Source organism: Tenrec ecaudatus, chromosome 9 (genome assembly GCF_050624435.1).
Source record: "Tenrec ecaudatus isolate mTenEca1 chromosome 9, mTenEca1.hap1, whole genome shotgun sequence".
NCBI classification, from domain to species: Eukaryota; Metazoa; Chordata; class Mammalia; order Afrosoricida; family Tenrecidae; genus Tenrec; species Tenrec ecaudatus.
In genome coordinates, this window is record NC_134538.1 from 640,036 (window position 1) to 662,983 (window position 22,948).

General features: G+C 46.0%; 1 protein-coding gene across 2 annotated transcripts in view; it reads left to right on the forward strand.

The window, feature by feature from the left end:
• Positions 1-22,791, forward strand: part of AP3S2 (adaptor related protein complex 3 subunit sigma 2) — a 68,793-nt gene extending 46,002 nt beyond the window's left edge. For both annotated transcript variants that reach the window (XM_075557828.1, XM_075557830.1), the window contains 2 exons: positions 17,393-17,500; positions 21,635-22,791. In XM_075557828.1, the coding sequence (XP_075413943.1) occupies positions 17,393-17,500; positions 21,635-21,763 (237 nt within the window). In that variant the 3' untranslated portion in view covers positions 21,764-22,791. The remainder of the gene's footprint in view (positions 1-17,392; positions 17,501-21,634) is intronic.
• The last annotated feature ends 157 nt before the right edge of the window (positions 22,792-22,948 follow it).

Genomic DNA, 22,948 nt, shown 5'->3' on the forward strand with positions numbered 1-22,948 from the left:
ACATTCTTTCTTACACTTAAAAAGAAAAAGAATAGGTTGTTGAACCTGTTTCTTAAGTCAGCTCAGGTCTCGGCCAGGTCCACACTGTGAGGCATTTTCCACAGCTTATGGCAGAGGCAAGCCCAGGCACATCCTATGGCTTAACGACTGATGTTTTGCTGAACCCAGGTGATCCTAGAGAAGCCCGGGGCCATGGCACGTGACCTGTTCTCTCATCTACGTTCTCTTTTTTGACCTATCACTGCGTAATGCCTCCCTTTAGTGTTTTAAGAATCTGGATATCTGTATTTACCCTTTAAGCATCATATTTAATATTGACTATAGAAGTTTCAAAGAGCCCTGGTCATGTGCAAGATCGGCGCGCACCAGCTGCTGCTGCTGCTTGGGATAAAGATGAGGTCCTCTGCTCCCATAAACATGTACATGCCTGGAACCGTCCATGAGTTACAGAAGGAGCCATGGCGCCTCTGAGCTGTTAACCACAAAAGCTCGGCCATTAGAAACCACCAGCCATTCCACCAGAGAAGGAGGAGACTTTCTGCTCCCATGAGGAGGCACAGCCTTAGCAACCCAAAGTAGGGTTGCAGCAAGTTGAAATCAACTCACTGGCAGTGAGCTTGGTGAGAGTTTGTAAGTCATAGTTGACTTGATGGCAGTGTGTTTCAGCTTTATAAAAGTCTCAGGGGAGGAGTGGAGGACTTACTACTGATGGGGCCGGCCACCGGACGCCTCCTTTGCCAGCCTCCAGAAGGAGTGGGAAAGTGAGCAGGCCCTCCACAGCCCTGTCCTTGGCACCTGGTGTCCTCTTTTCTTTGTGTACCTGCCCTTTGGAGCACTCATCCACTTGTGACCTGTAGACAGGCTGAAGGCTTGTTTCCTGGAGTGCTTCATCCTCACTGCCCTCATTCCCGTGTTCTCCCTATTCAAACTTTGGCCTACCTGCCCCTTCCCCCAGTCACCGGCTTCACCCAGCGGGTCAGATTTCCTGTTTCTATCAATGACGCTGTCTTTGTTGTTTTTAACTTTCTAGTGTGAATTAGCTGAAGGTTTACAGAGCAGGTAATCCATTTACACTCAATTCTTACACATTTGGTTTCAACTTATCCATTGCCCTCCTCTCAACACACCAGCACATAGCACACTTTCCCCTGTGTTTGCTGATTTCATTCTTCTGAACTTTCCCAACCCTCTGAAATTTGTCCTTGGGTTAATGCTGTCCTTTGGATTGTAAATGGTTGATTAGCATGGGGGTGAGCTCAGTGACTAAGAGCCATTGGAGGTCCCACTGGTAAGCCTGGCCCCGTTTATGATTTTGGCTTGTGTTCCACATTCTTCGCCCACTCTGTCCAGGACCTTCTGATGTTCAGTGATAATAATCTTTAAGGCCTGAAATCTCTTAAAGAATGCCTGCTTTACCTTTCATTTCTAAGCATTCACCAGATGGCATCACTTATTTCCATATATGTTCAAGCTTTACCTTCTCCTTTTCTTCCCATCACCCAAATCTAGGCACCTGGCCTTCCTTGGTCTCCTTCCTGTGTTCCAGTCTTCCATAGCCCACTGCTGCCATCAGGCTGATTCTGACTCCTAACAATCCTTCCGGACAGAGTAGAACTATCCCTTTGGGTTTCTGATGCTGTAGCTCTTGAAGGGATCAGGCACCCGCATCTTCCTCCCCCCAAACAACTGCTAGGACAGCGATTTGACTATGGTGAAGAAAAGAAATGGAGGTGCTGTCAGCCATCCAAACAGATGAGTTTAAAAAATGTTTCCAAGAATGGAATCACGGACTTGACAAATGTGTTAAGTGTAATGGAAAGTACTTTGAAGATGATTAGGTTGTTTTATAAAATTAAATACATAGCTTTACCAGGGGGGTGTCTTATTTGGGGGGATACTCATATATCCAAGGGTATTGTAGAACATACAGGGAGCAAAGTTCTTCATCATAACCAAACACTTGAGGAATTAACTTTTTCTCAACAATGAAATGTTATGCTTCACTTGTCAGGTTGCCTGCCCTTTGGTCAGATTAGGCAGGGAAGCGGAATCCTATCGTGGAAGTCAGGGACATATTCATTGTTGCTATTAGGAATGGGTACATGTACCTTGTCGCTCAGGAACTTTCTGACAGCCACTGCAGCTCAGGAATAGCATGGAACTCTCTCACTCACTCAGGTGAAGGAGCTGTTTTGTCTTGAGAGCCAGAAACAGAAGCGAGTGATGACCTCTGATTGTAATTACAGCAGTAACTGGCATTTATCAAGTAATCACTCAGTATCAGGCATGGGATATCTAAATCCTTTTTATTTACTATCTCATTCAATATCCTCTTTATGCTTAGAATAGACCTGAGAAATAAAGAGTGACAATTCTCCCCATTTTGCAGTTGTAGACGCTGGGGTTTAGGAATATAACATCTCCGTTTCTCCAAGGTCACACAGTGAATAAATGATAGAGGCAGAATTCAGACCTGAGCTCTGAGGTTCTGGAGCCTTCATGCCCCACCACTGGGCCACACTGTCCTCTCCTGAACAGGGAAAGAGGATTGTATGGGCCATGCTTTATATAAGCCGTAGAAGAGAAAGTCCACAAGGACAGGAGATACAGTTTTGCATAGCATTTGAAAACAGTACTGTAATCAGGAAGATGATGAAGGAAGAATGGAAGTGTAGACTTTTTTGAAAAAGTTCTTTTAGAGCAGCGGTTCTCAACCTGTGGGTCACGATCCCTTTGGGGGGTCAAACGACCCTTTCACAGGGGTTGCCTAAGACGATTGGGAAACACTTATTTCGGATGGTCTTAGGAAGCAAGACACCTGTATCTGTCTCCAGGTGGGTCTGCCCACATGCAGATATGCCCACATACGAGTACCCAGCATAAAGACTCTTAACCTATGCTACACCATGCTTCAAGACAAAACTTATTTGTAATTAGAAATATTTCACAATACATAATTACATATTTTGTGATTAATCACTGTTTTAATTATGTTCAGTTTGTAATAATGAAAATACATCCTGCATATCAGATATTTGCATTACGATTCATAACAGTAGCAAAATTACAGTTATGAAGTAGCAGTGAAAACAATTTTATGGTTGGGGGTCACCGCTCATGAGGAACTGTATTAAAGGGTTGAGGCATTAGGAATATTGAGGACCACTGTTTTAGATCATTTTCAAAACAGTACATCACTAAAAATTCGGACTCACAAAGTTGTTGTTAGGTCCCATTGAGTTGGTTTCAGCTCATAATGGCTCTGTGTACAACAGAACAAAACACTGCTGGATCTTGTGCCATCTTCACAATTGCTTTGAGCCCATGGTTGCAGTCACTGGGTCATTCCATCTCATTGATGATCTTCCTCCTTTTCGCTGACCCTCTACTATTCCAAGCCTGCTGTCCTCCTTCAGGTACCCTGATGACACACCTTATGTATGTGAGTCAAAATCTCACCATGCGCACTTCCAAGGAACATTCTGGCTGTATTTCTTCTGATACAGATTTATTCCTCCATCTGGCTCTTAGGGTATATTCAATATACATCCTTCACCAACCCCATAATTCAAAGATGTCATTTCTCCAGTCGTCCTTTGTCACTGTCCATCTTTAGAATGCATATGAAGTGATTGAAAGTATCATGGCTGGAAAAAAAAACAGTGTATCTTGTGCCAGGTGCCCCTTAGTCTTCAACGTGACGCCTTTGCTTTGGAACCCTTTCAGAGATCGTTTGCCAGGACCCTCTTGCTCATGGTGATTGTATGGTTTCTTTACTGCTGCTTCTTAGGTCATGATCATGACACCAAGTAAAGCTAAATCCTTAACGAATTCTGTATTTTATCATCGTGTTGCTTATTGGTCTGTTTGTGAAGATGTTTCTTTATATTGAGGTATTTTTAACTTTAAAAGGGGTCATATGCAATGAGAGCACTTTCCTGTTAACCAACAGTACCTCACGAGTATGCAGCATGCAGCCAATGAGTAAGGCATCCTTTTATTTAGAAAAACAATTAGTAGCCCACGAAGAAGAAGTGGTGAGTTGCTGGGCAAGCTGCTGTGCCACTGCCTGAAGGCCTTCTCCAGTGACCCTTTCCTTTGGCCCACCCTCTAAACTTTTGTACTTAGCTCATGGCGCTTACTCACAGCCTTCCTTTGATCATGATGAATTCTGTATAGTTTTACCATCTTTACTTGATTCTGAACCCTTTAGGACAGGGTCCAGATCTTATCTTTACTTCCTCCTCCTCCCTACTCATAACGTGTACTAAGGTGGACATAGAGATCACGTTCTTTGGTGAAAATGAGAGGATGCCTTGAACCCAGCACACTGTCTTGAATATTACAGGTCTGATGAGGACACATTCTACATACATTTAACTGATAAAAACTCAACTCTAACCATCTGGCAAAAAGAAAGAATAAAATTACTAATTGCAAAGTAATTCTGCCCACAATTCTACGGAGTAAGTGTACGCCTAAATTGAGTGTAAGATGGAAAATTTGAATCTAAGTTATAACAGTTTTCAGTCTTCGTGGTTCATAAATAAAGCCAGCTACTTTATCTGGCACTTAACTGAAAAACAAGAAAGAGCGAGAAAAAGTAATCTATTCCATTACTGGAGGGCATTTTAGCCAGTCTGAACTTAATAAGGCAGTTGCTTGATCTTCATAAGTAATTTAAAGGATTTTTGACTAATGATTTTCGAACTTGAGCCTTATGCAAGGCGATAGTCCACTAGTTTCATTTGTTGTTCAGAGAGAAAAATAGAACTTCTCAAAGCAAATTGAAGTTGTTGAATCTGATTACTATATATTTATTATTTAGGCTAGAGTATATTGAAAGACAAAGAACGAATGAGGACAAGGCAGTCCTTAGCATGTCTTTTAACACCAGTAAAACTTTGGAATGAAAGTGGAAGTGAAAAGAAGGCGTATGTGCTTTCTGCTGCCTTCTCCTTTTCATTTCTTCTCCAAAGTGAACAACAGGGGAAATAGAAACAGGCTGCAGGCCAAGATGACTCTCAATGATTTTCTCTTCCCTTATCAGCTTTGAGTTCACTCATGGGTCCTCTGACCCTTTGGGCAATTAAGAGCCACCACACCCCGCTTGGTACAATTGCTGTATGTATTGTTCTGAGAGCTGTAAGAGCCCCCAATAAGATGATTTTTTTTTAAGAGCCAACACAGCCAATCAAGTAGATGATGAATAGCCCATTCTACCTGCCAAGGATTAATTTCTGGAGCCCTTTCTAATGAGACAACCGAGCCCTGAAGGGGTAGGAAAGTTAATAGTGTTCACTATGTTGTATTGTACTTAAGACATTAATAGCAGTTCTTCTCTAAACTTGAGTGTTGAGCTCTCGGCATCCTCGTACGCGTGCGGTGACTGTGCTCTTGTGCATTTGAGTAGTGTTTTTAGTGTCCTCTGTGTGCTAACACGGTTATTTTCTTTCCTTTTTTTTACACTTTATTAGGGGCTCATACAACGCTTACCACAATCCATACATATACATACATCAATTGTATAAAGCACATCCATACATTCCCTGCCCCAATCATTCTCAAGGCATTTGCTCTCCACTTAAGCCCCTTGCATCAGGTCCTCTTTTTTTTCCCCTCCCTCCCCTTTCCCCCCTCCCTCATATGCCCTTGGTAATTTATACATCATTATTTTGTCATATCTTGCCCTATCCGGAGTCTCCCTTCCCCCCTTCTCTGCTGTCCCTCTCCCAGGGAAGAGGTCACATGTGGATCCTTGTAATCAGTTCCCCCTTTCCAACCCACTCACCCTCCACTCTCCCAGCATCGTCCCTCACACCCTTGGTCCTGAAGGTATCATCCACCCTGGATTCCCTGTGCCTTCAGCCCTCATATGTACCAGTGTACAATCTCTGCCCTATCCAGCCCTGCAAGGTAGAATTCAGATCATGGTAGTTGGCGGGAGGAAGCATCCAGGATCTGGGGGGAATCTGTGTTCTTCATCGGTACTACCTCGCGCCCTGACTGACTCATCTCCTCTCCTAAACCCCTCTATGAGGGGATCTCCATTGGCTGACACTTGGGCCTTGGGTCTCCACTCTGCACTTACCCCTTCATTCAATATGGTATATATATATATATACATACATATACATACGCACATACATATATCTTCTTTTTTTTTTTTTTTGCTTGATGCCTTATACCTGGTCCCTTTGGCACCTCGTGATCGCACTGGCTGGTGTGCTTCTTCCATGTGGGCTTTTTTTGCTTCTGAGCTAGATGGCCGCTTGTTCACCACATGGTTATTTTCACTGCAGGTACACCTCCTCCTCAGTGATCAACTCTCTTGTTATCTATAATGACAGTTTCTACAGTAGTAAAAGAAGTCTGACTACTTTGCACATCCTTAACATACTTCTGCAGTAACGGATGCCAAGGTGTGCTAGGTGAGAGTAACTGGCAGTGATGGCTAAGGTTATGTGTCTGTTTGGCTGGGCCATGATTTTCAGTGGTTTGGCAGATAATGGAGCCCTTCTTCGTTTTGTTATCTAGTCATCCTCCATATTCACATAACACTGATTCCTGCCAGGTGGATAAATGAGGAGCTGAGAATGTGAGTGACTAAGCCGTGGGAACGCCAGCCCTGGTCTTTGGTGGTGCCACGGGTCCTTGTTCCCCTATGCAAAACACTGAATGAGGGATTGCTTTAAGCTAGGTGGTTCTTTGCATTTGGTTGCATTTACGATACCGCGTGTTGCTAAGTGCGTACCTGTCCTCTTGATGTAGAAGTGCAAATGCATATACTACAGGTGTAGCTGCAAGATTGCTCTGTGGTACCAAATATGGTAGCATTATTGATTTAGCCAGTTTTGTGAGCTGCTAGCCTGAGGATTAATTGCATATATGGAAATATAGATTATAAATGCAACACCGGAACCTTTAGAACAGTCCAATTTAAGATGTAGATACTGCTTGTTGTAAGTGTAGGAAACGGAGAAATGTCTTGCATATGCCTGATCAATGTGTGTTTAATGATGCTCTCTCTTGGCCCGAGATTGGACTCACCACTCTCTTGGTCCTTCGTGAGAAACAACCCAGGCTAGAATCCTAGAAGTTCCTGAAATCCTCTCTCATGAAACCAGCTTGTCCCCTACCTCCAGAGCGAGGGTTCCGAGGACCACCTGCATGGCACGTTCATTTTCCCTCTTTGCTCTTGTTTGTTGTTAGGTGCCATCGACTCTGTTCCAACTGATAACCACCTTGTTCACAAGCCAGCTCCTGCGCCAGTGTTCGAATGTTCCAGCCCATTGTTGCAGCCACAGCTTCAATTCGTCTTGGCGAGGGCCTTCCTCTTTTTCGCTGCCCCTGGTACTTTGAATATTCTTTGCCAGGACCATAATACAAACATATCGACTCTTCTTTGCTCTTCCTTATTCAATATCCAACTTTCGCATTCATCTGAGGCAGTTGAAAATGCCATGGCTTGGATCAGGCCCATAGTCCTCAGTGAAGTAACCTTGTTTTTCAACACTTGAAAGAGGTCTTGTGCACCAGATTTACCTAATGTAACTCATCTTGTGAGCTCCTGGCTGCTGCTTTCATGAGCACTGATTGTGGATCCAAGACAAAATCCTTGGCAACTTCAATCTTTTCTGTTTATCACAATGTGATCTATTGGTATGCAGTTGGAAAGGTTGCAATTCTTGATCTTTATCAGCAAGTGCTTCAAGTCCTCTTCCCTTTCAGCAAGGAAAACTGTGTCATCTGCGTATCGCAGGTTGTTAGAAAGCTTTCTTCCAATCCCGATACCACTTTCTTCATTTAATCCAGCTTCTCTAATTACTTACTCTGCATACAAATTGAGTAAGTATGGTGAGAGGATACAATCCTACACACACCTTTCCTGATTTTAAAACGTGCAACATTCCCTTGTTCTGTTCCCACAACTGCCTTTTCACCCATAAACAGGCTCCTTGTGAACACAGTTAAGTCTTCTGGCATTCATAGTTTATGATCCACATAATTGAATGTCTTGGCATAGTCAGTAAAACACAAGTAAACATCTTTCTGGTGGTCTCTGCTTAGAGCCAAGATGCATCAGACATCAGGATTGATATCCCTTGGTAAAAGTTATTTTCTGAATCCAACCTGAGCCTCTGGCAGCTCCGTCAATATACAGCTGCAACCATTGTTGGAAAATCTTCAGCAGAATTTTACTTGCATGTGATATTAATGAGATTGTTCTATAATGTGGGCATTCTGTTGAGTTACCTTTCTTTGAAATGAAAGTAAATAGGGATCTCTTCGAGTTAGTTGCCCAAGAGGCTGTCTTCCAGATTTCCTGGCGTTGACGAATGAGTGTTTCCAGTGCTTCATCAGCTTGCAGAAACATTTTAATGGCTATTCCATCAATTCCCAGAACTTTTTTTTTTTGCTAATCCTTTCCATGCAGCTTGAACTTCTTCCTTCAGCACCGTTGGTTCTTCCTCATATTGCCACTTCTTGAAGTGGTGGAGTGTGAACCAGTTCATCTTCTTTTGTTTCCTGCATCACTCATTATTTTGAATCTCTCAGTATGGCGACTAGAGGCTTGAACTTTTTTTTCCTTGAGTTCTTTCAGCGTAAGGTATGCTAAGTGTGTTCTCTTGGTTTTCTAACTCTGGGTGTTTGCACATTTCATTATAATATTTGACTTGTCTTTTCAAGCTGCCCTTTGGAATTTTCTGTTCTCCTCTTTGACGTCATCATTTCTTCCATGTGCCTTACTTCGCGACTTGACAGATCGAGTTTCAGAGTCTCTTCTGGCATCCACTTTGATCTTGTCTTTCTTTCCTGTCTTTTAATGACCTTTTGCTTTCTTCATGAAAGATGGTCTTGATGTCCACCCACAACTCATTAGATCTTGTTTTTTTTCCTTTTGTGGGGGGAGCTCATGCAACTCTTATCATAATCCATACATACATCCATTGTGTCAAGCACATTTGTACATTTGTTGCCATCATCATTCTCAAAATTTTTTCTTTCTACTCAAGTCCTTGGTATCAGATCCCTTCTTCCCTCATGAACCCTTGCTAAAGTATAATTTTTTTTCATGTCTTGCGCTGACCAATATCTTCCTTCACCGAAAGGGTTATATGTAGATCATTGTGATTGGTTACCCCTTTCTACCCTCCCACCTTTCCATTACCCTTTTGGTATCGCTACACTCATCATTGGTCCTGAGGGGCTTATCTTTCCTGGAATCCCTGTATTTCCAGCTCTTAACTGTACCCATGTCCATGCTTTGGTCTAGCAGGATTTGTAAGGCAGAATTGGTCATGATAGTGGGGAGAATGGAACATTAAAGAACTAGAGGTAAGTTGTATGTTTCATTGTTGTTATACTGCACCCTGACTGGCTCATTTCTCCCTTATGACCCTTCTTTATGGGATGTCCAATTGTTTACAGATGGGCTTTGGGTTTCCACTCGGCACTCCCCCTCATTCACATTGATAAGATTTTTTTGTTCTGGCTCTTTGTTGCCTGATACCTGATTCCACCAACACCTCATGATCACACAGGCTGGTGTGCTCCTTCCAGGTGGGCTTTGTTGCTTCTCAGTTAGATGGCCACTTATTTATCTTCAAACCTTTAAGACCCCAGAGGCTATATCTTTTGATAGCCAGGCACCATCAGCTTTCATCACATTTGCTTCTGCTCCCATTTTGTCTTCAGCAATTGTGTCAGGAAGGTGAGCATCATGGAGTGCCAGGTTATTAGAGTAAAGTGTTCTTGTGTTGAGGGAGTACTTGACTAGAAGCCCAATGTTCATCTGCTACCTTAATACGAAATCCATAAAAAATATGTACATAGATCTATTTCCCTATTGTGATATATGTAAGTCTGTATTTAGACCTCTATGAATGCCCTTTGCCTCCTGCTTCTTTCCTCTACTTCCTTTTACTTGCTTCTTGTCCCACTATCACATTTGCCCTTCATTTGGGTTTCAGTAATTCCTCTCGGTGACATTGCCCTTGATCAAGCCCTACCAGCCATCCTACATCCCTCTCGTCATTTGATTTCAGATCATTTATTGTTCCCTTATCCCTGGGTTTGCTAACACCCACTTCCTTTTCCCTGCCTCCCCCTCTTCCCGTGCCCCCTTGGAACCCTCGGTCCCCTTGTTTTCTCCTCCTGATTGTTTATCCTGCCTATCTTATCTAGATAGACATGCAGAGACATTAATGAGCACAAAAACAAGACTGAGCAAAACAACACCATAAAAAAGAAAAGCCTTAAAAAAAAAGAAAAAAGAAAAGCCTATAAATAATTCCAGGTCTGTTTGTTGACCTTTAGGAGTGTGATGAGCTGCCACACCCTGAACCCAAAGTCTATTTTTGGTGGTCCCTTTGCTCTGCTCCCCTTGCTGCTCTGTTTCACCCTGGTGTGGTGGGGGTCAGATAGGGCGCAATTCCCGCACTATGTCTCCGCTGTTGTTCCTCAAAACGCTATGTGTCAGTGAGGGATGTCATGTCTCATGGTGGGGCTGGCCCTATAGTCCTCTCTGTGCATTGGCTACTCTGATCAGGAATATCGTCCTTGGTGATCAAAATTCAGTGGAGGTAGTCAGGCATCATCAAGTGCTGGTCTCATGAAAGCTCTGGATACAGTTGTTGATGAGAGCCGTCTCTTCCTTCATGTTCTTGACTCTCCTTCCTATGTTGCTTCAAAAAAGTTTCTTTCTTTGAGGCAACATTTATCAAGTGTTGCTTTTTACCAAACATAGTGTTGGATATTCCGGGCCCAGAGATGAGTAAGACATAGAATCTGCCCTCAAGGAATTATGGCCAAGGAGATGAGACAGACACAAAAACAAGCTTATTAGTACACAGAATGAAGTCCACCACGAGAAACACAGTCACAGCTTAGGGGTGTCACTGAGAAGAGGGAGATTAACTCACCCTGGAGGTCCTTAGTCTTTCTTAAGTTTAGCAGACCCTAGCCTTAGATAGTCATCATCTCAAAACTCGGGAAATGCGTATTGAGTTTTACAGAAGTGCTTAACAGGATCATGGTATTCAGAATGGTATAAGGAAGTAAGGGTTGAGATTAGCAAACCAATTCAACACTGGGCTGCTAACCACAAGATCAGTGGTTCAAATCCACCATCCCTTCTGGACAGAAAGATGAGGCTGTCTGCTCCTGTAAAACTTTAGTCATGGAACCTGAAGGGAGCAGCTATACTATGTCTTATAGATCACTGGAGCGCTGGCAGCACAGTGCAATTCACTGGGCTACAAACAGCAAGGTCGGTGATTCAAACCCACCAGTCTCTCTGGGGAAAGAGAGGCTGTCTTTGCCCATAACAATTCACAGCGTCAGAACCCCGAAGGAACAGTTGTATTCTGTTGCTAGATGGGAACAGGTTTTTTGGTATAGGTATGTATCTGAATTGACTCAACAACAATATTTTATATTTTTGTTGTTTTATCAGGAAGTTACAGCAAGCTAGACAGTCAATGAACTCTTCTATGATGCCCTGGATGCCTTCTAGTTTTATTCTCGCTCTTTCTGCCTATTTGTGACAAGACAGTGGTTGACCAGGCCTCTGTAATTCTCAAAACTTTAAGCCCTTCAGAACAGGAGAGTCGCACTTCCCAGGAGTCCCAGAGGTGAATCCTCTGCATATACCAGCTGTGTTTGTCCTGTTTTATCTCTTCGTAAACTGGGCCACTGCAAAACTCCTTGGGGGAAACATCTAGGTCCTCGCCCTGACCTGGGAATGAGATGGAAAAGGTCTCAACCGAGAACGTACAGAAAGCAGTAGGGGACCCAATGGAATGTCCATTGGAATCAGTTACTGATGCGTTGAGCTCCCGCAGAGGGAAGCTACCGTGACGGCTTCCTAGAGGAGAAGATGGAGGAAAATAGCTGTGATGGGGGCAAAGAAGACTTAGCCAAGAACTGTGTTGTCTTCAAAAGACATTTGACTGGTAATCATTTCTACTTTGGATTGTTGAGATGTGTCAGGAGAAGGTTTTTAAAGCTAGGTAACTATCAGCACCCACCTTTACTCACTGTTGTGTGTCCATAACTTAGTGTACTGTAGCTTTGGAAAACATCAGTTTTGAAATTTCAGATTAATCACCGAAAGTATTTTTTTTCTCCATTGCGTTTGCCTATTGGCTTCTTAGAGTTATCTTATTAATCTTTATGTTCAGGTGAAACTCTTCCTGGTTGTGATTATTTCTAGGTCAATTACCATTAGATTTGCCAAGAACTTAGGAATCAATAACAATTTTGTTTAAACACTTCTTTGCTAATACTTAATGAACTGTAATCCTAGCTTCATGTTCAGTGATTACTAAATTAACAGAAAGGTGTGACTCATTATTACTGGAGACTTTGGGCTCTTCAGGAAGTTCATGTCTTTGTTTTTTCCTATTCTTGTGGTTTTCAACATCCTCTACGTGAATCAGATTTCCTCACTGAATTAGGTTTGGGTAAGATATATATTAAAAGACTGGGAATGGAGGATCTTAAACACCTAGAAGCATTCTGTCCATGTACTTACAACTTTACAAGGGTCTGAATTCGCTCGCTCTCTCTCTCTCTCTCTCTCTCTCTCTCTCTCTCTCTCTCTCTCTCTCTCTCTCTCTCTCTCTCTCTCTCCCCCTCCCTCCCTCCCCTTGAAGGGAACTGCCTTCCCCATCGCCTCCATGCTCCATCCGCTTCTCTTACTCTCATGCCAGCTCTTCCTCCCACAAACTCCACTTGTGTGCTGGGGTCAGTAATTGCTGCTGTGGTCACACAGACCGCACAGTGCAGGATTAGGGGGTTATTAGGGAAGTTAATGTATTACCGCAAGTCAGGGTCAGTAAGGATGCATTCATTGGTCCACAGCAACACCTCCTTTCAGCCAGCAGCCAAGTTTTTCACAGGTCCTGAGCCTCTCAGCCAGGTGCTCCTCTGGCCTGTCCCATAGTGTCGGTGCTGCTGCCCCTGCCCTGCTCTGTCCTGCAGTCTCTGGAACATGTTCTTCCCAGTCTCCCCCCAGCCCCCGCCCTATATTTACAGCCAAAGGAGTAGTTCCCTCACGCACTCTTTCACTGCCTGCCATCAAGTCAGTGCTGACTCACAGAGACTTTACAGGACAGGATAGAACTGCCCCGCTGGGTAACCTTTCTTTCTTTCTTTCTTTCTTTCTTTCTTTCTTTCTTTCTTTCTTTCTTTCTTTCTTTCTTTCTTTCTTTCTTTCTTCCTTTGCGACTGTAACTCTTCATGGGAATAGAAAACCCTCCCAAGTTGCAACTAGTGGTTTCAAGCTGCTGACCTTGTGTTTAGCAGTCCAACGAGTAGTTCACTACACCCCCAGGCTCCCGATGAGAGCTGGGTCGAAGAGCCATATTAAGACGTTTTACTGTGCCACGGCTACCATCATCCTCCTCCTGTTCTGAGCGGTTCCTCCCCTAGTAACATGTACGCACTGCCCCCTCCCCCCCCCGGAATCTGTCTAATCTTTTGAGAGGCTGGTGTCACCTTGAGCCCATATAATTTTTCAAAGAGTATTATGCTCAAGGCAGACCTTTTTTACTAGTTAAATTAAACTATTGTTCTAACTTAAGGCAGTTCCAGGAGATATTCGTGGTTTAAGGTTTAAAGATGATCTCAGGGAAATAGTTTCAGGTTTTCATATACCCTCCATGGCTGGAGAAAGGTTAGAGTCGTGAGAATTTGAAATTCTGTTCTGCGTTTCCCCTTGTGATCAGGATTTTTCTGTGGACTCTTGGACTGAAATGTCCGTAATGGCCCCTTCAGTGATGTGGGCTCATGGCAATGGAAGCAGTGGTTGGTACTCCTCCTGTTCCTGGCTCTCCTTCTTCCTCTTTTGCTGGATCAATAGAGAGACCAGTTGTGCCATGGATGATGGCTTGCAAGCTTCTAAGAGCACAGACGCTATGCAGCACAGTCGGGGGTGGAACAGCAGCATGAAACGCCGCTGGCATTCGGCCTTTAGACTGGAGTGCCCATAGGAGCCAGGGCTCAGAACCTCTAAGTGAGCGAACCAAATCCCGTGGACTATTTCACGGTACAGCAGCCACCTCAGCAGTTTTGAATCACTGTTGTACATAGCGCTATCACAACCTTTGGCCAGTTCAAGTTTGTATAGGAAGTACCCTGCTTTTGACAGCTTCTCCACCTGTTTGGGGGCCTGAGGGTTTGATTATCTGCTATTCGTGGTGAAAACGGAGCTTGCATTTGCATTTACTTCTCTTTGTATTGGGAGCACATTTGTAGCAGCTTTGGAAATGGTGGCTCTGTGTGCCGTGTTCAAATCACAAGTCTTAACTGACTTTTTAAATTACCAAATATACTCGAGTAGAAGCTGAGGCACCTAATTTTACCACAAAAACTGCATTTAAACTGTGCTGAAGAACTCAACTTATAAACCATACCCAAGGTGATGGGGAGAGGGGCATGGACTGGAGACCCAATGCTCATCTGTAGACAATTGGACATCCCCTTATATAGGGGTCACAGCGAAGAGACGAGCCAGTCAGGGTGCAGTATAGCACCGATGAAACACACAACTTTCCTCTAGCTCTTTGGTGCTTCCTTCCCCCCACTATCATGACCTCAATTCTACCTTACAAATTAGATTAGACCAAAACATGCACACTGCTACAGATAAGAGCCTGAAACACAGGGACTCCAGCATAGATAAACCCCTCAGGACCAACAAGGAGAGTAGAGATAGCAGGAGGATTAGGGGAGGGTGGAGGGAGAAAGGGGGAATCAAGAACAAGGATCAACCTAGAACCCCCTCCCAGGGGGACAAATAACGGAAAAGTGGGTGAAGGGTGACAGAGGACAAGGTAAGATATGGAAATAATAATCTATACCTTATCAAGAGTTCATGAGGGAGGGCAGATGGGGTGGGGGAGGTGGGAGAAATGGGGAGCTTATAGCAGGGGCTCAGGTGGGAAGAGAATGCTTTGAAAATGATGATGGCGGCAAATGTGCTTGACACACTGGCTGAATGTATGGCTTGTGATAGGAGATTTAAGAGCTCCCAATAAAAGTATTAAAGAAAAGAAAGACATTACGTGGGTTTTCTGGATTGATATGAATATGGTACAGCCTTCTACTTATTATGTTCCACTCCTGTACCTTTTGATAAAATGATCTTATTTCTCAAAAAAATAAGACTACTCGGCTTATACACAAGTATATACAGTAAGCACCCATTGGTCCCATTAACCATATACAAGGCCTTTCTCTATAAAGGATGCACTACCACATGTATTACCATCATCTGCAGAGCCTCTGCAGCCCAAGAACTGTGCTTTCTCGTCTTTGAAAAGCCTTTCTTTCAGTCATCCGCCTCCTCTCACTGGCATTGCTTCAGGTCTCGGGACTCGAAGCATGAGGTAATGCAGCTGAGATCTTTGACACATTAGGCCAGGATGGACTGATGACAAGGGATGGATAGAGTGGAAAGCAGTTTGGGGTTCTGAAGAACGCACGGTGTGAAGGGGGCCGCGTGCACTCTGCAGTTATACAAAACTAGGCTCACTGCACTTGGCATGGGAATTGTTCATTGCTCTTTCCATGTGTCACTTTTCTCACACCCACAAGGGAGGTTGCGTTACGTACCTCATGTGACTGTGGCAAGGTTCGAGTCTACTCCATAGTACTATAGGCCCCCAGGAAGAAGGCAGGCCTTGGTTAAACCAAAGAACCACTGCAGTTGAGGTCCATTTCTTGTTGGAGAAGCATCAACAGTTGGGTTCCCCAGGGACTAGTTTCAGACCCGCATTGCATAACAGTTTGCAGATTTTCTAAATGTGAGGCTTATGTAGTAAATCTTCATCTGCATAGGGATAACAAAGTAATTTGCATAAAACAAAAATTGTGTGTGTGTGTGTGTGTGTGTGTGTGTGTAGACAGAACAGTGGTAAATCGGGCTTGGTGGAGGTACATGTAAGGAAATGCACCGACCCAAAGGTCAGCAGATATACCCTCTATATAACTGTTCACAAAGTCTCTCCCTTTTCTTTGGGCAAAATACAGAGAACTGATGTGCCAAGGGAGGACATTTCAAAAATGCACGCACACATACACACAGGTGCGTCTTTGTTCTTGGCTCTTCGGTGACTACAGAGTAAATCTTTACATCCATCACAGTTTAGAGGCTTGACTCTAGACAAGTCATTTTCAACCGGGGAAAGTTTGGGCAATCTAGTGGGCAGAGGCATGCAGGGCAGAGACTATTCCAGCTTCGAACTGTCCGGAGTCCAGGTGGAGAAGGCCTGCTCTAGGCCTGAGCTCCTTTCTCAGCCCTATTAGCGTAAGCCTTTCTCTTGCATAAACCTGCAGTTCAGCCAGAACAAGGTGCTCTTCAGACCTGTCCAGGTCCCAGCGGAGGTGCTTTCTCCAGTGACTTCCAACTAAACTTCTTGCTCTGCTTCTCTGATGTCAGAGCCCAGCTTCAGCCTTCTCACTGGCTCTCTCAAGTCATTTGTGGTCTCTGTGGTCACAACTCTCTCCCGCCTACAGGACTACTTCATCAGTTTCATGCTTCGTTAACCATACAAGGTGATGCTTGCAATCTTCCCAACTTGACTATTAAACACCTTGATGGCCACGTTGATGCAGTTGGATTGGAGTTGAAATAGGAAGTACCACTCAATGGGCAACTCTGACTTGACTCAGCCAGGGCTTTCTATAGCCCATGGAGGGCGTGGAGGAGGCGTCGGGAGAAGAGACAATGGTTGAGGGGCGTTATGTCATCACAGCAGTTGAATGCACTGGGTTCAGCTTTGTTTGGAGAACTACTGGCTTGCTAGAAGCTGGGGGTCCAGAGATGATGTCTAACTGAGTCCTTATGTATGCTGAACGGTAGAAGATGGAGACAGAGACTGGAGCGTGAGGTCCCTTCCCTCTAGCAGAGCACAGGCTGGAGGCCCGGGCTGGTGAAGCCTGAGAGAGTCCCATGGCAGCTCCGTGTGTTCAGTCAGAGCCTAGCTTGCTTAACAGTCACCAGTTAGGGTGACCACATCAGTAACTGAAAACCTTCAGTGCCAGACTATGTGCTCTTCCCACGCTGTCGCTAGCCCTCACCACAGTGCTGGCAAGAATTCAAAGCACTCACAAATAGTAGAGGTGGGATTTAAACAGCCTGGACTCTCAGCCACCACCTCACCCCCTCACACACATCCCCACCACCATTGCTAAGGAGAGAGACTTGTTGTGCTTTGCCCGCAACAGTGGGGAGCTGCCTCACCTCAGGACCTCACTTGAGATGGTGATCGGGGCCTGCTGTCATGACTGGCTCCCTGCAGCTGGAAAGCGGTAAGGTTTCCTTCCAGATAGCACCTACCCACCACCCAGGGCACTGACCCTCCGTTGTTTTGCTCACCTCCAGGTGCACTATATCCTTCAGGAGGTGGTGATGGGTGGCATGGTGTTGGAAACAAACATGAATGAAATCGTGGCTCAGATTGAAGCTCAAAGCAGGCTGGAGAAATCAGAGGTGAGTGAACAGCTGGGCTCCTGCCCTGGCTTATGGAGGAAAGACCGGGCAAAGGGTATACAATGCACATGTGTTACCCCGTGTTGCTTTGGAAGCTTGGGCAACGTTCGGTACAGGTCTAGCTCAGAGATACTGGGGCTTTGCTTCCAGACCTCAGTTATAGAGCTGATACCACAGCAAAGCAAGGCATGTCAGCATTTTGGTTCCTAGTACAGGTCAACCACTATACCCTTCCACTCTTCTTAGACCTTTATGGAAAACTCTAGAATGTTGTGAGACTTAAGCAGAATGAGACACCGGCACTGTATTAGTCTGGGTTGACTAGAGAAAAAAATCCAGAGGCACTTATGTGTGTAAGAGAGAGTTTTATATCAAAGAGTAATTGTTTATTAAGAAAAACATCCCACCCCAGTCCAGATCAAGTTCGTAAGCCCGATATTAGCCCAAATATCTGATACCAGTCCATAAATTCCTCTTCAGACTCACGCAACACATGCAATGACGCCAAATGCAGGAAGATTACAGGCCAGTGGATCCAACAGCGGTGGAAGCATCTCCACACTGGTGTGGGTCTCCATGTGGCTCCTTTAGCTCCAGGGCGCTAGCTCCATTAGCGTAGCTCTATGTGGCTTGTCCACAAAATGTCTTACAAGACAAAGCCCACATGGAAGAAGCACACGAGCCTGTGTGATCACGAGGTGCCAAAGGGACCAGGTATAAGGCATCATCAGAACAAAAACATCTTACCATAGTGAATGAGCCGGGGAGTGTGGAGTGGAGACCCAAAGCCCATTTGTCGGCCACTGGAGATCCCCTTACAGGAGAGTCGTGGGGAGGAGGTGAGCCAGTCCGGGTGCGATGTAGCAACAATGAAACATACAACTTTCCTCTAGTTCCTAAATGCTTCCTCTCCCCCTACTATCACTATCCCAATTCTCTCTTGCAAGTCTGGCTAGACCAGAGGATGAGCACTGGTACAGATAGGAACTGGAAATGCAGAGAATCCAGGGTGGATGATCCCTTCAGGACCAGTGGGGTGAGTGGCGATACTGGGAGGGCAGAGAGAGGGTGGGTTGGAAAGGGGGAACCAATTATAAGCATCTATATGTGCCCTCCTCCCTGGGGGACGGACAACAGAAAAGTGGGTGAAGGGAGACGTCGGACAGGGCAAGATATGACAAAATAATAATTTATAAATTATGGTTTCATGAGGGACGGGAGCAGGGAGGGAGGGGGGAAAATGAGCTGATACCAGGGGCTTACGTAGAAAACAAATGTTTTGAGAATGATGAGGGCAATGAATGTACAAATGTATATACAATTGATATATGTATAGATTTTTTTAAGAGTTGTATGAGCCCCTAATTAAACGATTTAAAAAAGTGCCTTGCAGGGAGAGTTTGTGTCCCTACTCCAAGGAGGAAGACTGAAATTCCCAGAATCCTCAGGAGAAGGCCGTGCCCACGCAGAGGCATTATTAGCTATGACCTGATTGATACGCTAGAGTCCACCCCTTTGCTCAAGTTGACAGATTATGTAACTGCCACAAGCGCAAAGGGAGCACATATGGTGGTGGAAATGGAGTCAGGAGGCCTGCTCGCTACAGGGTGGCCACACACCTTCCCTTTGTCAAACAACCGTAGTGATTATCTGTGATGTGCACTACAGTGGGTGTGCCTGTACGCATCCACTTTCTTCCTGGAGTTCTCTCAAGCAGGCTGATGGGAAGGCCATTCTGAAAAATTACACAGGTAGAAACAAGGTTTGGAAGCCCAGATTTTGGGCCAAAAGTGTGCCTAGGAAAGCCTGATGGCAGAGGAACGCCATCTGTGCCTGGCCTTCTCATCCCTTTTCTCGGAGCCACCGGTCCTCTGAAGGGACCCAGCGTCGTCTTAGCCAGTTCCAGTGTGGTTTCCTGACTTACGTGTTCGCCGAGGCTGATCTCCCTGCGTTTCTCACGGGATCTTCCGATCTAGCCAGAGCCCATGGGGGTCCATGCCATGTGCAGGTGGTTTGGGGTAGCGATTTAAAGCCCCAGTCCAAGCACTATTGCAACTCTGTCTAAGGCTAGCTGAAAATGTGGGAGTTGGCGGCCCTGTGTCCTGGAGTCAACGAGCATGAAGTCAGGCCGCGGGGTTGCCAGTTTCCTTCTGTCTTAGGCTTGGTTCTCTAGAGGGACAGTGCCAGTGACGTGTAAATGTGTAAGTTCTTCATAGCAAGAGCGTTATGTCAGCGACATGGCTCCGGCAGTAGTGGAAGCTCGCTAGTTCCGAATCTGGTGGGTCAGCCTTCAGGCTGCAGGTTGTCACATGAGTGTTTGCAGGGGCTGATGAACTCAGCAAGGCAGGCAGCCCACTGCCTCCTAAGCCCCAAGAACCAGAAGTCAGAGAAGGATGGACCAAGAGAGTGAGAGCTTTGTCAGAGCCCCCAGCTATCAGGGGTACCAGACACGCTCCCAAAGGGACTCCCTCCTAACTGGTTGACTGCTGCCATCATCACACAGTGGAAGGTGATTCCCTGGTCTCGGCCACAGCACTGGGAACCAGGGCCTAGCCAAGGCCAACAGTTAAACCTCTGTAACCAGGACATCTTAGTTCTTGTTCGCCTTGTCGGCGTTACTGTACCTTTGTGTAGGGCTAACTGGAGCCCTCTCCTTGGGATACTGAGGGTTGAGTGTTGGGCGGCTCACCACAGTGTCAATGGCTCAAGCCCACCAGCCACTCCACAAAAGAAAGATGAGGTTGTCTGCTCCCATTAAGATTTATAGTCTCAGAAACTGGATGTAGGGTCATTGTGAGTCAGAATTTACTCAATTGCAGTGGGTTTTTGGTTTCACTGGAATTGAGGAGCTTGGGAACTCGAGTCTGACCTCATACCTGTGGTAGGAGTTACTTATTAACAGCTAATATTATCAAAAGCTAAAAAGAGTGGGGCTGTGTTTTGAAGTATCTCCCTTAGTCCTTGTGGTGTGTATTGGGTTACACTCTGAGGTGCTAACCATCAGGTTAGCAGTTTGAAACCCTCAGTCCCTTCATGAAGGAAATGATTCTTTGTACTGTCGTAAAGTTGCAGTCTTGGAAACCCACAGGGGCAATTCTGCCCTGTCCTTTCCGGTCACTATGAGTCAGCATCCACTCAGCGATGGCAGTGAGTTAGGGTTTTTGTAAACCCTCATTCATCCTCCTAAGGTCTTGCCATCGCTTCCCACCATCTTTCCAGGGAGTAGAGATTACAGGCACACACCTCCACACGTGGCAGAAATACAGAATTCAATCTGAACAAACCAGGAATTCTTTCTGTAATGACTGGCAGCCCTACTGAAGAGGTTCCAGACCACAGCTATTGTGGCAGCTACCGTTCTTTTCGAAATGCAAGCTGGGAAGCTTCCAGGAATAGTGAGTGAGTCAGAGGCAAGAGGTTTGGAAACCAACAGAAAAGGAGACGTGCAGAGTGAACCTGGAGCTGGCTTCGGTGCCCTGAAAGTGGCCACTCGGGGAAGATGATTGTGAGGGGGAGGCTTTGCCAGCCATCTCTGCACATGTTGGCATGAAGCTGGCAGTGGCCAATGTCTGTGCTGCTTCCTTCCCAGGGCCACACGGCTCCGCACTCTGTGCTGTTTCCACCCAGCTTGTTGCCACATGACATTGCCCAGGCCAGCTTTGCCCCTGTTATTAGTTGGCCAGCAGTTGCTCAAGAGCTCTGACATCCTTTTCCCTTTTAAGAATTTCTCTGTGGCTTCAGTCTCTTCAGAGAAAAAAGGGGGCCTCGTTTGTTTAGTTTTTTTTTCCCCGTTTCCTAACCTGGAAAGTGCTTTAATATGGAATGTAGCTATGGCACGTTATTTCAGCCAGCACATGCTGAGCACCAACCGTGTGCCGGGCACTGTTGGCTGCTGAAGCGGCCAAGCTACATGAGGCACAGCCTCCGTGAAGGAGGACAGTGTCCCCCTCTAATCCAAAGACTGCCCTGTCGCCGCCTCTGTCTTTATCCTTTCTGCTGTCTGCCTCCCTTTGAGATGTACGGAGGAAAATCAAAACTGGATGGCGTATGTTCAGATTGAACATCCAAGCCACTGGCCCCTGCTTTTTGTAACTGGAGAATTTGCCTCTTACGCTGCCTCTCCTTTCTCCCCAGGGTGGCCTCTCAGCAGCCCCCGCCCGGGCTGTGTCCGCTGTGAAGAACATCAATCTGCCCGAGATTCCTCGGAACATCAACATCGGTGACCTCAACATCAAAGTCCCCAATCTGTCCCAGTTTGTCTGAGGGTCCAGGGTAGGGCCGCATGGGAAACCGAAACGTCAAGCAACGCCCAGCAAGTCCAGAACGAGACCCCGTGTCAAGACTTAGAAGAGTGAACCTCTAGGACCCGGCCCTTTCTTTTTGGGGGAGACCATTTTGCATGTTGTGGGAAGGGTTCATGCTGTGGTCTCGCATGTGCAGCCAGTCCTTCTCTGATGCCTGTGATGTGAGGAAGGCCCTGGCTTCCTGCACCCCCCCGCCCCGCCCACCACCCACATGCCGATTATGTGAGCAGGCCCGAGTAGTTGTAGTTGGGAGCACCCCGTCACTAACCTATTGCACCTTCACCCATGAGGCTTTGTCTGGGCTACCACAGGCTACAGCCTCTCCTTTTGCTGACCAGGCCCCTCAGAGAAAAGGCTGCCCGCACCTGTGGGCTTGTGCTTGGCGAGCTGGGAGTTACAAGAACCAGAGTCACCTACTGACCTCACTGAGGTGGCTATACCCAGGATCCTTTTGTCTACCCAGGGTCTGGTTAGCACCCCTGCAGAATGCTTCTCCTACCAGCCTAGCCTCAGCTCTGTTTGTGTGCAGGACACAGTGCACATCTCGAACTGGGGGACACAGTTCTGCTCACGGGGAGAGCGCAACCACCCTGCCCTGTCACCCACAGCTATCTCAGCACAGCCAGAGGGCGAGGCCTTCAGAGCAAGAGACCCTGTGTCTGCTGCCGGCCTGGGACACCTCACATGAGGACTCTTTCTAGCTTTCAGATACATCCCCCTTCCTCCTGGGAAGCTGAAGGTTCGGTTTCTATGTTATGACTGATGAGTCTCCACCCAACAGGCAACCCACTGCCTACTTCGGAGAGCAGGGCATGAGAGTCGGCCGCTCTGTCTCAAGCGTGGGAGGGAGTGGCCTGGGAAGCAGGCAGGGAGACTGGTTTGAAAGAGGTGGTTCTCCCCGAGCTCCTAGGGTAAGCACGCCCTGCTGCTCTCAGGTGATGTTCTTCCAGAGCTCTGAGACCCTGTAAATGTTTAAGTGAAGAAAAATCTGTCTTCCTGTGCCTCATTTAGAATCGTGTTTTGCTCCTCAGCGGTGACCCTCTTTCTCCCATACTGCCTGCCAGCTGGTCTTGGATGATGTTGACCTGCCTTGAAATGAGGGGGTTGACTGCACCTTCCCACAAAAGCTTCCCGCCTGGGACCT